The sequence below is a fragment of the Hippoglossus hippoglossus genome, chromosome 17 (genome assembly GCF_009819705.1).
Source record: "Hippoglossus hippoglossus isolate fHipHip1 chromosome 17, fHipHip1.pri, whole genome shotgun sequence".
Classification (NCBI taxonomy): Eukaryota; Metazoa; Chordata; class Actinopteri; order Pleuronectiformes; family Pleuronectidae; genus Hippoglossus; species Hippoglossus hippoglossus.
In genome coordinates this window covers 22,323,303-22,337,453 of record NC_047167.1, presented here as the reverse complement: position 1 = coordinate 22,337,453, position 14,151 = coordinate 22,323,303, and the positions used below count along the sequence as shown (strand labels likewise).

The 14,151-nt window shown below is 44.4% G+C and overlaps 1 protein-coding gene across 3 annotated transcripts; it reads right to left on the bottom strand.

Annotated features, from left to right (window-relative positions):
- Window positions 1–3,012: 3,012 nt before the first annotated feature.
- crema (cAMP responsive element modulator a) lies at window positions 3,013–13,946 on the bottom strand. 3 transcript variants are annotated; one of them, XM_034614481.1, is made up of 8 exons: window positions 13,804–13,946; window positions 12,751–12,910; window positions 12,314–12,442; window positions 10,476–10,564; window positions 10,258–10,397; window positions 9,476–9,658; window positions 4,733–4,892; window positions 3,013–4,214 (listed from the first exon to the last, which is right to left on the bottom strand). In XM_034614481.1, exons 2-8 carry the CDS (start codon window positions 12,850–12,852, stop codon window positions 4,070–4,072), a joined length of 948 nt encoding a protein of 315 aa, XP_034470372.1. In that variant the 5' UTR covers window positions 12,853–12,910; window positions 13,804–13,946; the 3' UTR covers window positions 3,013–4,069. The 3 variants fall into 3 exon arrangements, with proteins under 3 accessions (XP_034470372.1, XP_034470373.1, XP_034470374.1); XM_034614482.1 differs by having other exon boundaries at window positions 12,314–12,447; window positions 12,786–12,910; XM_034614483.1 differs by lacking the exons at window positions 9,476–9,658; window positions 10,258–10,397; window positions 10,476–10,564; ... (1 more) ...; window positions 12,751–12,910; window positions 13,804–13,946 and adding an exon at window positions 6,849–7,165.
- Between the last annotated feature and the right edge of the window lie 205 nt (window positions 13,947–14,151).

The window sequence follows — 14,151 nt, the reverse complement described above, 5'->3', positions numbered from 1 at the left end:
ATTTCCATTGTTTATAATAAATTGATCCCACATAATGTTCATAGCATTCAGTATATTTGACTTTCTTCATAAGATTCAGACTCAGATGTGTAAAGAATTAGAGTAAGGTTATTTTTTTATAATTATCATATTTAAGTCAAAGAGGCCTCAGCAAAGTTTAATGTTTCCCAGATGAGGCTGCAGATAAATAAACTGGGACCAGGATCAGATGTTTAAACCAGAACAAGACACTAGATAATTAACAACGATGCTAAATCATTTGTTTTGGGGTTAAATTCTGAACAGAATTGTTTTGTTTCTCAGTCTAAAGTTTCCATGTTTGTAGTTTTCTGAAGCTCTCGACCTCCCGAGAATCAACGTTGGGGAAATTAGTTGTGAAGTTTTAAAGAGTTTGACTCGGTTAAAAGGGTGACACCTGCTGGTCAGCCCGCAGGATTGCATGTGTATGGATCTGAGAGGAGTCAAACTAAAAGTGTAACTCTTCTCATTTACTCGTGTTTCTGAAATGACTTTATTTGGTCATGGTTTAATCATTAAAAAAAAAGAGAGTTAAGAAGTGTTTATTGATCTGCTTGAGAAACAAGTCGGATATAATCGAAAATAAGAAAAACAGGATGTTCAATGTGACCCTAATGATGAATTTGCTTTTTACTAACTCGTCCATGGACAACAATCTGCATCGTGAGTGTCATAGTTCACAAACATCTACTCTTTGGATTAAAAAGTGAATCATCCGGTGCAGATGTGGGACAGATGACCTCTGGCTAACAACATAAAAAACAGCTAAATATCCTCCAGCCTGAGTTCCTGTTGTGACGTGATGTTCCGGCTGTAGTAGCGCGTGTTGCACAGGAGAGGTCGTCCTCCACTCGCTGGATCTCTGAGTGTGTTGTCATGGCAGTCGTCCTCATCTCCTTTCTCTGTGTGGAAATTTCCACTGCAGCCACACTGGACCAAAAGGCCATGAAGATGTTGGGGGAAAAAAACCAAACAAGCCAAATGAAATATTAAAAAGACGCCCACGCTGCCACTTTTCACCTCCGCTTTGATTTCAGCACAAACAGGAGAGAGAGAGAGTGGATTTAAAGTTTGGACAAACACTTTTGAAAATGAAATATAACAGTTTGGAACAGAGATCGACGTGACCGAGAAAGCAAAAATACTTATTATACATTTTCCACATTTGCTTCGATGAGATAAACAAAGGTTACTTGACTCGTACGAGCTGAACAGGGAGTAACATATTACTGTTGAAGGGACTGAAGCTTAAGGAGCTGCAAGGTTTTCTGTTGATAAAGAGAAGTTTCAAGGTTTCACCGTTTTCTCCTGTTCAATGTATTCACCCCCGTGTGTGTGTCTGTGTGTGTGTGTGTAGTTCTATGGGTTCATGCCGAGTGTAAGTCTGTGACGGATGAAGAAATAAAGCAGATGTGTGTGTGTTGTTGTTTTCAGTGCAGTTGTACACTATGCTCGAGTGTGTGCATGAGTTTCATTATGTGCTTCAACACATGTGTGAGACTATCAACACACACAGAATCATCTCTGCTTATATCACCATCAAGCCCGTCATGATCAGTGCTGTATCACCAGGGGTTGCTATGGAAACTACTCATTTTCAAAAAGTAAAATTATTTACCAGCTCCCGGGATCTGAGCTGGTTCCAGAATGACGTCCTATTAATGTTTAATATGTTTAATTAACACTTTCTCAAAATGTACTGATTTGAATGTTAACATTCACAAACACACAACCTGGTGTGTTACATCGGTTCTAGTTGTGTGACCTCGAACACGCTGTTCGACCAATCGTGGGTCAGTCTCAGCTGTCAATCATGAAGTTCAAACAACAAATTAAAACTTATCAGAAACATGAAAATTTGCCAAACATCGGCCACCAGGGGGCGTTTGAGACGCTTTGGCTTCATGTCGTCCATCTTTATATAAAGTCGATGACAAGCACAACATTGCAAACTTTGGCCTTGATGCCAGTTGTGTGTTTGTTTTGTGCGTGCAGCTTGAACTCTACCACAAATTTCAGACAATGGTTTTCAGAAAAGTTAATTAGGGACGTCTTGTCTAACCGGGGACAAAAGTCATGTCCCCAAAATTGTCCCCGTGACTCTGTGTGTTTTAAAGCTTTGACATAAGCAGTGAGAGAAAGTGATGGAATAAATAAAGTGAAATCAGTCAGACAACCAAATCGAGCTGCACACTCGTAGATATCAGTCTTTTAAATATGTTTTCTAAAGAATGTTGGACAAAGTGATAAAACTAATTCCTGGATCCGCCCGTTTGTCCGGATCTGCACCAGAATGTCATTGGTTCTTTCTTGGCCCGCGTCCCGTCCTCCGTCCAAGTTCTGTGGAAAACCACTCTGGACTGTTTTGCGTCATCCTGCTGACGAACAAACAAACAGACGGCAGCAAAAAACACTTCACATAACTTTGTCCTCTTCTTCTTTGCACCAACATGAAACTCGGGCTCGTATTTCCACGTCACATTTGAACATTTTATTAGACAAACAAAGAAAAAATAGTTTTGATTTTTTTTTTTTTTTTTTTACAATTCAAACAGGGAAGTACACCGGGATAAAAGATGGAGCCATTTGAAACGGCACAACAACAACAACAACAAATAAAAAAAACAACTACATACAGAACAACTGATATCAAGCTAAGTCTCAAGGTCTCCTGCTGTGTGGTGTAGAAGTTAGAAGACGGAGCGTTCAGCCGTGAACACAAACCGGTGCCAGGTCGTCTCGTTGGTTAAAATCACAACTGCTGCGGCACAGGAGGATTCACACAGTGAGCTCAACATCTGTCAACTGCTGCCGAGACGCTCTCTCTCTCTCTCTCTATCGCGGCTGAAACAGATTCAGTGGAACCGACTCAGCAACAACAAGCGCTTCTTGTGAAACCACCAAAAAACACGAGAGAGGAAAGAGATCCCATGAAAATAAAAGTTAGGGAAACAAAAGAGAAGTTGGCGTCACCCTTTAAACAGAGTATTTTTAATATCCAGCCATAATCAAATACACTTTTATTCCACAATCGGAGATCCATCATTTGAAAAAAACACCCAAAAGAAAATCATGCTTGCGTGAGAGTAAAGCACAACTGTTCCTAATTTTAAGAAGTTTTTCTTACAAAACTGAGGTTTGATGATTGTATTTTCTTAATCGGTAACATTTGCTTTGTAGAATATATATATATCTTCATGTATATATAAACGTGTGGAGTGAAATTCTTTAAATAAATTGCGATAGAATACAAATTCGAATCAGATCCACACTGACACTTTGGTCCTTCCTGTGCTTTTAGTGATGAAGAAGACTCTTTTGGATTCACATTAATGCCCCTCGACATCAGCTTGAAACATGTGTTTGAAGTTCTGTGCATTAAAAAGCCAAACATGTCTTTGCTTGAAGCCCTAAACGAATCAAGTGTGTTTAAACAAACTGGGAACAGGTCGATGGGATCCACTTCAATCACAAATCGCTGGAGGACGTTTCTCCCTAAATGTGTTTTTGCATAAAGGAATGCATGAAACAACCAAGAACAGAAGCGTAAATACACAGATGACGTACTCGGGTGGTAAACATGGGCGAGTTGCCTGGTTTGCAGCTGCTGGCTTTTTTTTTCGTGCACTCCGTCCGACCCTTGCAGAAAGTTGCGGGTCGCGGACCCGGCTGACCTGCAAAAGGGTTTTTCTCTTCGAAATCTCTGTGCATTTTCAGGAAGCACCTGTATCTCCTCTTCCTGTTCCTCCTCTTCAGCTTTCAGCCTGTGCACGGCGGCGACAGCAAGCCTAGTGCGTACGACACTCTGAGTCTTCACATGCAAAAGAGCACAAGATTAAGAACGAGAGCGAAACTGCCAAGCACAAGCTGGTTGAATTCCCCGCGACACTTCTGGATTCGTGAAACCATGAAGCCCGAGCGGAGGAGCGACGACGGTCGGAGCAGTTTTTTTGATCCAGAGTCTTTTCTTTTCTTCTTTTTCGTGTGTTTGTTTTTCTGCAGCAGTTTGAAAACGCCACTGTCTTCAGCCCGTGACCACGAGCAGCCGCCGCTACTCGGCTTTGTGGCAGTAAATGTCCTTCAGTGCTTTCAGCTCTTCAATCAGGGTCTTGTTTTGGTTTTCCAACACGGCCACGCGGTTTTCCAAACATTTGACGTACTCTTTCTTTTTCCTGCGGCACTCACGAGCCGCCTCCCTGGAGACAAACAGAGGAGGAAAACACGGTTTTTAGGAAAATGCACCTTCAGATAAAATGCAAACTATGCACAAGTTCACGTTTTATTAGTCCTTATTGTCCATATTTATGTTTTTATTAACCTGCTGCAGCATTTTCTTTCTCGAAAATGAACAATCCAAACTTATGCACATCTGAAAAAAGCAGTTTTGCTGCAGCCTTGACCTTCGCACTGTTTGTCACTTGGCAACGGAAAAGTGTTGATATCACCCGACAGACTTTTGACAAAGTTTCCAATTCCACACAGTCGAATAAATAAAAGTAGGAAAACAGTAAAAACCAGAGCTGTATTTTCATTAAAAACAAATAAGAAGCAGCCAATTAAGACCATGAACAATTTATATATTCTTGTAAAGACTTGTAGTGACTGTGTTTCCAAGTAATTACCCAATGCTCATAAGGAACTCTGTACTTTTCAGAAATCACAAAAGTCCTTCATCTCTATCACTTTCTTTTTTGCCACCAACGCCAGCTCCTACCTGTTTTTCATCAGCCGGACCTCCCTCTTGCGGGTGACCTCTTCGGTGTGGTGTGTCGGCGGGCTCTGCATGGTGCCCGGGGACGCGGCCATCACGATGCTCTGTGCCAGGCCCGAGTTCGGCGACCGCAGCTGGTAGGCGGGGATGTCTCCTGTTGCAGCTGCGGGGGGGAAGACGGACAAAAAGTCTTAGAGACACAAATTCTCTAACTGTCTTAATCCTCTTCTTGAATGACACGTGATAAATGAAAGAAAAAACAATGACTTTTTTATTCACTACTTCAGTGAACGTGCGTATTTCACCAGAGGATGTTCCACAGCGACTTCACATTGTTTGTCCGCTCTGCTTCCTGTGTAAGAAGATGAATGTCCTCTGACCACGACCGAGGGTTTGTTCCTAAATGACTTGAAGTGACTTAAAATGGACTAATTACGCCAATTTGACTTTTTACGATTTCATAATTGCACGACGGGATTTATTTAACCATCTATGGGACAGATTTAAGGCTAATTTTGCAGAAACGGAGCAGTACCACTGGGAATCCTGTGGGGGCAGCGTAGCCAATAGTTCTGGCTTAGAGGGAAGACATCTCAGCGATGGAGTAACTTTTTGAAGGGAGACTTTTGGAGGTAAATGACGTCACACAGGGACAAACATCCGCTTTGTCGCCATGTTCGTTGTGCTGCCCTCTAGTGGATGTGTAGCTTAACCACCATGCTAACGTGAAGGTTACATCGTATCTATTTTCGTATGTAAAAGGCAACGCAAATGAACCTTCAGCCTGTTAAACATTACGTAAACTGATTTTAAAATATTCACATTGTTTGACAAGTTGTTCCGTCTTTTCATGCACATATCCGATTAAATGAATGTATTGTGATTTGTTAAGCACACAAGTTTCACACAGTAACACTTGCGAATTTCACTCGTGTGTGTTGTGTGTGTGTGGAGTGATGTTGTGTTAACCACACTATAAACCACTGATGACACTGATAAGGGGCTGTTTATCACAAGCATCAGTAAACGTCACACTGACTCTACGAGAACCAGTAAAAAGCAGCTTTGTGGTTCACGTTTGAGTCATCGGTGACTCAACTGTGTCTCCACATCTCAGCTTCTCTCACTTTGTTCCTGAGAAGTTTCTGACTCTTCCTGTACGCACACACATGCACGCACACACATGCACACGCACACACTTGTCACAGTAGGCGTACACACGTACACACACACACACACACACTCTCTCTCTCATTGTGATAACAGAGCGACTCTGGGCTGTGCTGACGACAGCGTGTGCGTCTCACTCGCCCTTTTTGCATTCTCTCTCTCCTGCTTGGCTTCTCTTCCAGGAAACCGGAGTGACGTCAAACTGACGACTATCTCACCCCCCCTCCCACTGCCACCCGCCCCTTTACTTCTTACCCTCCCTCCCTCCCTTTCTGCCTGACAACCACTGGAGTGGTGTGTGTGTGTGTGTGTGTGTGTGTGTGTGTGTGTGTATGTTTTGTGTCATAGGCTACCACAAATTTCAATAGACAATAGTTTTCAGAAAAGTTAATTGGGGACATCTTGTCTAACTGGGGACAAAAGTCATATCCCAAAAATTGTCCCGTGACTCTGTGTGTGTTTGTGTTGGTGTAAGTGTGTGTGTGTGTGTGTGGCAGCAGCAGCAGGATACACACTGGCAGGGACAGAGTTGAGCAAACTAACCGAACACTTGTTTGGTTTGTCCGATCTGTTTCACAACACAAGCCCTGAAGTGTCCTGGCGTCTCTCCCGCGTTGGAAAGAGCAGCGACCTGTTTCCTCCTCGATGTCACAAGGCATGAAGTTCAAGTCACGTCGAAGTGAACCACAATGTGTTTATCAGTGTTTCCTGAGCGGGAGCCGTGTCTGCCTGGCTACAGTCGGACAAATGAAGGAGTTTCTCTTGCAAGTTGTAAAACAGGCTCAGGATTAGTCTTGTTTTCAGTCCACGTATCTGCAGGTGTAACTTTATAACTTTAGAGGAGAACAGCTGACAACAAACTCAGGTGCATGAATCTGTCCCTGAAAGGCAACGAGCAAAACAAGCAGACGTGACACACACATGGAGATATGTATGAGAGAAACTCTACCTGACTCAGTCTCATCCCCGGTTACAGCCATCTCTCGTTTCCAATAATCCAGCCCCACGGCAGCAGATCACCTCAATGTGAACACAGTCTTTATCCCCGTTCCACTGAAACCTCTCTCCCTCCCTCTCTCTCTCTCTTTCTCTCTCTCTCTTTCTCTCTCTCTCTCTCCGTCTCCTCTTCCCTCTCTCTGCTCTCTCTGCACATACGAGCGGTCACTCATCAACTCTGCAGCCCGATTACAATTACAGGCATTGACATCACAATGACATCACTGCTGTCCGCTGAAGTCAGTAAAACACCCTGGATTAGAGTTCCTCCCCCTCCCCCCTCCCCTCCCCTCCTGCGGATCAGACGCTCACAGCGAGCGGGGCAGGGAGGCAGGGAGGGCGGGGGAGTCAAGGGGGGGGGGGGTGTTGGCGGTGGAGGGGGTTGTATTTTTAGCACTAGTGACGCAACTGGAGAGACGCTCAACAAACAAGAGGATATTGTGTCCCAAGTGGCTGCCGTGCAAACTGTTGAGCGCCCTGACGGCAGCTATTTTGTGTTTGTGTGTTAGTATGTGTGTGTGTGTGTGTGTGTGTGTGTGTGTGTGTGTGTGTGTGTGTGTGTGTGTGTGTGTGTGTGTGTGTGTGTGTTTATGTGTCTAAAGAACGAAGAGACAGCAGAACACTGTTTGTCCAAAGTCACAACGACATGTCCCTGAATTCTACTGAGCAAAACAAGTTGAAAGGATCATATATTTGCTGCTTTAAATCCTCAGCTGCTTGCAGGGAAAATTCTTTGCATCACAGGAAGTGACACATTTCCAGTAATGGCAGCTGATTACTGGTTTACACACACACACACACACACACACACACACACACACACACACACACACACACACACACACACACACACACACACACACACACACACACACACACACACACACACACACACACACACGTATAATCACAAATCTGACGTAGGGACATATTATCATTAAATACAAAAAGGTGTCAAATATCAACCTTTCTGTAAAATGTCAATAAGCACTGAAATTTCATTTTAAATAATTGAGGAAAAACATATCCCATCCTTTTTAATACATTTTTCATGAACTACCATAGTGTTGAATTGAGTCAGGGAATCTATCATAGTGTAAATATGCTGGTTGCAGTATCTTCTCACTGATTGTGATTTGGTGCATTCACATGCTACTAGAAAACTCCAGGACCCTCATTCATCAGGTGTCCGGATGAGAAGTCAGATCAGAGACGAGGAGACAAAGGATGATGTGGATTTGTTTCCTGAGTTTGAGGTGAACTCAGCTTCTGTTTTCAGAATTCAAACTGTTCCTTTAAACCACTCCTCCTTCACCGCCTCGTCTCCGCGGCGTCTCAGGTGCGACAACTCGCTGCAAGTTTCCTCGTTCCCACGCACCACTGACACCTGCCAATCAAAGGATGGGTGTAGACGCCATGAGAGCAGAGAGCGAGCGCAGACCAGCCGGTTTGACACCTGACGTTCACTCTCAGTCACAATCCAGATCCAGAAACGCCTCAGTCAGTCTGAATCTACTGACGGATCCAGTGACGACTCCTGCACGAGCCGCGTTAAACTCGAAAAAAATCCACAACCGACCTTCACACATCTACATTTTAAAAGCACAAGCTTTTCAACCGCACCAAGGCCACAACACACACTCACCTTCAGCAGAACGGAGGGAGAGAGAAAGAGGTGAGTGAGAGAAAATATCCAGCAGAGAACGGAACAAAAAGAAGAACATGACGAATAATCGTTTTCATTCCACAGCAACGTGGAAGGGTTAGTCAGACGTGGAGCTGGATTCTAAAGATGCATTCATGCTCAACGTTACAAAGGGAAAACGTACAGAACCTTCTGTCCGTACTTTCGTCCGTGTTTCACGTGTCTTCTGAAAGTTTACGGATACGGGTGAATCAGACAAAACTGAGCAGTACTACCAGAAATCGTGAGGGGGCAGTGTCGCCAATAGTTCAACCGAGACGACCACTGAAGTGATTTAAAATGGATTAATTACGCAAAATATTTACTTTTTACTTTAACAGCAGCTATGAACCTTGCAATTGGTCGAGCATACGTATCGGCGGGATCACGATATCGCGGCTCCACACCACCACCAGTGCAAGATGGCATCGCCAGTATCTGAGATATTTTGATTTCATTTTTGTACAAAGGGAAGAAGTGGAGTCACGTCGTCCAATCTGCGTTCATATCGTCCGTATTTGTGCACGTCTTCTGAAAGCTTACGGATTCGGACAAAACGTAGCAGTACCACTAGAAATCATGGGGGGGCAGTGTAACCAATAGTTCTAGTTTTAGAGGGAAGACAGTTCAACAAAGGAGGAACTTTTTGAAGAGATTTTTAGAGGTAGAGGACGTTACTTCGCAAGAGACAAACATCCACGTCGCCATGTTTGTCATCGTCCGAAAACTCTCCACTCTGCGCTGCCCTCTAGTGGATGTAAAGCTGAACAACCATGCTAACGTGAAAGACGCATGGACGTTTCTAAACCCAAGAGGACCTAGAGACCATGTTTTTCAGCCACGCCATTCCATATTTTCTGGACACATTCAAGTTATGAAGATCAGTATATCCGTACCTTGGAGGAGCACCTGTCCGCCCTGGATGTAGAACTGCTGAGGGGCGTCCCCGGGCTGAGCTGCACACTGCAGGAGGGTGGCTCCGGGCTGCGATGAGTCGGTCACCGTCAGGTTCTGAGCCCCCTGAAGGGCCTGGACTCCCCGGCTGCTCAGCTGGATGGCTCCCCCTTGAGTTACTGCGACTGTGGCATCAAAGTTCATATTAAAACTAAGTGATATGAAGCAGAAGATGAGAAGAGGTATTTCAGCGGACAGGGTTCCAGAGAAGTAACTCTGTGGCTTTGTACGACATGAAACTCTGAAGGAAAACTCATCTTTACAGAGAAATCTCAAGGTCCACATCAAGGATGATTCTAGAGGAGCACTGCAGCAACACAGCGAGTAAAACTTAAAGTCATGTTTAAAGAAATGCAGCCTTTTTGCTCCTGTTTGGTAAAAGTGTTCTGAATATTCATCTGTTTAGACTTGTGCTCCTTAGGAACAGTCGCTGAGGCTGCTGCTCTGAAGTATTTAAAAATATTTGCCATATTAAACTGACAGAACTGAAGTGGACGTAGTTATAAACAGACATAAACCGGCGGTGAGTTAAATTCAGAGTTTCCTGTGTCGCTGTATTGAACAGTGACTTTCACGGGAACAATAAAGTGAATATCTCTGGAGCTGGGTTGAGGCTGATTCACACACAGTTAACGTGTGTGTGTGTGTGTGTGTGTGTGTGTGTGTGTGTGTGTGTGTGTGTGTGTGTGTGTGTGTGTGTGTGTGTGTGTGTGTGTGTACTGACTGTATTGCCCTGAGCTGGTCTGGTAGATGGAGGCTGACGCTGCGCTCGACACCTCCTCCTCCTCCTCCTCCTCCTCTGTCTCCTCCTCATCGATTTTAGGAACTGCCGGCGAATCGGACGAAAGCTCATTGAGGATTTTTCTGCGCGTAAGAAGAGAATTTGATTAAGTCGCCTGACGACACTTTGCACGCTGATGCTCTGTGATGACGTCCTCTCACCGGTAGGATGGACGCCTGGAGAGAACCTCTCGTCTCCTCTGAGCGTCTGTGGCCGACTCGTTCTCCTCCAGCTCTGCTGCCTCGGCAATCTGTGGAGAACGAGCAGTATTTAAAAGTGGTGTCTAATCCACTTTTCTTTTTAATTTCTATTTTGGCAACATGTTTGGTGTGACTGAAGGGGGGGTACTTTCCATACACAGGCTTTTGTGAGTGACCTGGAATGTGTTTGATAAAACAATCTGTGAAAGCGAGGGATGACGTCAAAGAAGGAATTTGAGAAGCTTTTTATTCCTTTCAACCCATCATGCCTCTTTACACACGCTCTATGTACTGTAATTATTTGTGTACGTAGGTGTCGACACCCGACTCTCACCCGGCACGACTTTTCTTGAAGCATGAATAAATCCTGTGGTTTAACACACACACACATTTGTGTTTGGCAGGAACGTTTCAAGGGGCCCCGGGCTAAAAGGTACCCAGGGGCCCCAACATCAAACCCAAGAAACGCATGATACCAAACAGCATCAATCTTCAACAGTTATTTAATTATCCAAAATATAAACAAGTGAATACTGTGCACAGGAATAACTAATATTCAAACACATCATATAAACACATTTACACATTTAGTCGACAACCTAACCTCGACAATTATTAGTGATTTTGGCAGAACGTTAGTGGCCTGGAGCCTCGTTTCTGACGATAGTGTCTTTGCAGTCTCCTGCTGCACAGGAGGATGGAGGCAGTAATGTGATGTAAATTAAAAAGCTAAATTTAACAAACGTTCGAAAAAAAGTTGTAATATCGTGATTATCTTTGTAGCTCTGACGTAAAAATGTCCAACAAATCAAAAGCGACACGTCAGTCGCCCGTCTCCCTTCGAGAATGTGAGTTGTAGGGAGGAACCGAAGATAAACTCCGACAATCTGCAGAGTGGGAGGCGTTTATACACAAGGAGGGTTCGCACAAATTTTCACGCAATCAGCTGTTCTCGGGGGGGGGGGCCCTCTCAGCTCAGGGCCCCGGGCCTCCCCCGTTGCAACGCCTCTGCATCTTAAAGACTCGAACTTGTGTGTAATGGTTGTTTTTCCAATTCAAAGGCTGCTTTGGCACTTTTGACAATACTGATTCATGTCCGGTTAAAGATGGGCGTGTCCGCTGCCATTTTCTCACTTCTGCTATTAAAAGCAGATGTTTATAAACGCAGCACAATCGGTGCGTTTGTCGGATTATTGCCGCCGCGATCACACGTTCTCGCCTCGAATCTCCACAGTGATTCCTCTGTCACGAGGACTTTGAACTCCGTTTTTTTTAAATGATCCTCAAAGACACGTTTCATGAAACGCTTTGCAAATCAAGCTGCACGTGTGAGGAAACCTGCCGTGAACACGTGAACCCACAAACTTCTATCTTTCATTGCTCATCCACGAACAACCACGGTGTAACCGCGCAGGTCATCGTTGTCCGGCGTTTCTGAAGAGGTCATCCGGCGCAGACACAACAACAAAATCTCCTGAATGTGAAGGTTATAGTGACGAGCTTAAACCTCCTGCCGCTCACATCAATCCTATTAACAGATGCACTGCATTAGAGCACGAGCGCTCCACTGAACCCCGTGCACACAGCGGCTAAATCCTCATTCACTAACACACCAACTCTGACATCACAGCCTGTAAATGATTCTTCAAAAACCCACGGAGCTGTGACCTCGAGACCTGAACTTGAGGACGAGACATTTCACCCGGACTTTAGCTCGAGGTTTTCTCGCACAAACTTGAACGTGACTTAGGGCTGGATCTGATTGTTGTGCCGGGGCTAGGTGGAACGTGAGCCCTCACCTGTACAGTGTGGACCTGTGGCGGCTGTATGACCGAGGTCTGAGGCGCCTGGATCAACCTTTGGACCTCCAGCGTCTCACCGTCAGACAGCTGCACGACGGTCACGCCGGGTGACTCTGCCACAGACGCCTGCCAGAACAAATCATGTATAATAATAATAATAATACCAATTAATAATGTGAAAATATACTCAGATATTAAATAAAAAACAGTAGATTTAAAAAAAAGAGGAACATTATGTGTGGTATAAAAGAAAAGCAACGTTTAAAGATCCTGTGAACCATATATGTCACTTTAAAACCTGTGTGTGTGTGTGTGTGTGTGTGTGTGTGTGTGTGTGTGTGTGTGTGTGTGTGTGTGTGTGTGTCTGTGTGTGTGTGTGTGTGTGTCTGTGTGTGTGTGTGTGTGTGTGTGTGTGTGTGTCTGTGTGTGTGTACCTGGGGGGCTGCAGGAGATAAACTGGCTTCACTCTGGTTCTCCTCATCCGACAGCGAGCCATTTAAACTGCTGTCGAAGTGAGACGATACCGAAGCGTCCATAACGAGTCGAGGTCGTTGATTCTGTGACTCGAGGCCGAACACGCGTCTTCTCCAGGACCTTTATCAAACATCGTAAATAAATGGACACTGGTATTTTCCAGGACTCGTCAGACACAGTATCTGTTCATTGTGATGCAGGTTATTGCTTCATTATCACGATCACAGCTACAGTGCAGTTAAATTGGATTCTCTCTGTATAACGAGACATCAAAGTGCTGATTCATAGCAGATTTGATGCAGTTTAATTGTCACATGAATGTTTGACTGATTTTTCTGACCTGGGAAGAATGAAAACTCCGGTAGAAAGATAGAAATAATGAAAACTGTGACGTTTTTTAACCACTGACGACAGTGTCAGTCAAACACAATGAACTTTAACTTGTATTTCTACTGTAAACTCTTTGTTTTGATTCTTCCGTGTGAGTCACAAACATCCGGTTGATGATCTCTGTTGGCCGAAGAAAACGTGTTTGACACAACATTCATTTCTCAAGCTCATTATGTGTTTTGCGGAAATGACAACGGAAAAAGGGTTCATCACTTTTTACACCCCTGGAAACTTTTCTGTTTTTTTTCTTACTTTCCCCACGCTTTTTCTACTTGCGTGTGTTTTTTTTTAGTTTGCAGTGCGTTGAGCTCTGTCGGCCACCGTACAATAGAAATGACTTGCCCGCCCTTTCAGGAGGAAGTGCTTCTCCCATGTTTTAGAACACTTTATTTTCTACTTTATTTTGAAGCTCTCGCTCACACTTCCTGTGCATGTCATTCCGGAAGTGATGACGCAGCTCAGTGAAGCTGCGGGGAGTCACGTGTCAGTTTCTCACCCGCTCCGCTTGGTTTCTCGCGCGTGGAAAACTCCCGCAGCGCACGCGTGTTTTTTGTTCTTTGATCATTTCCTGCTTCGACTGACGCCGCGTGAAAATACAAAGCGACAGTTTTGCGGAAACTTACCGAACTTTTACGTCGTCACTGATGACGGGGCGCGCGGACGTCCTGAGGCTCCGCGCACGTCGTATCCACGTCAGCGCTGATGACGCTGCGGAGACGAATAAACACCAGAGAGTAAAGGGGAGGGGCGAGAGCGATCACTCACACCTACTTCCGGGATCGTTTTTCACGGAGTTAACAAACCCTGGTTTCTTCCTTTTAAAGAAGCAGCAATTTAAAATATATAATTTTAAACATATAATGTAAATCTTGATATGAAGCTTGAACCATATTATGTTCAGGATGTGGAATTGTATTGATATTTTGAGCTTTAAAGGTCTTTTCTACCTCTTATAAGCTATATTTATTATT

Bases quoted from the DNA above. Each gene is read 5' to 3' on its own strand.
- crema (XM_034614481.1), bottom strand. From the start codon at position 12,852: ATGGACGCTTCGGTATCGTCTCACTTCGACAGCAGTTTAAATGGCTCG. The intron at 10,565-12,313 runs GTGAGGGCTCAC...CGTTCTCCACAG, and splicing joins CACAGGTCCACACTGTACAG to ATTGCCGAGGCAGCAGAGCT. The intron at 9,659-10,257 runs GTCAGTACACAC...TTGATGCCACAG, and splicing joins GACCAGCTCAGGGCAATACA to TCGCAGTAACTCAAGGGGGA.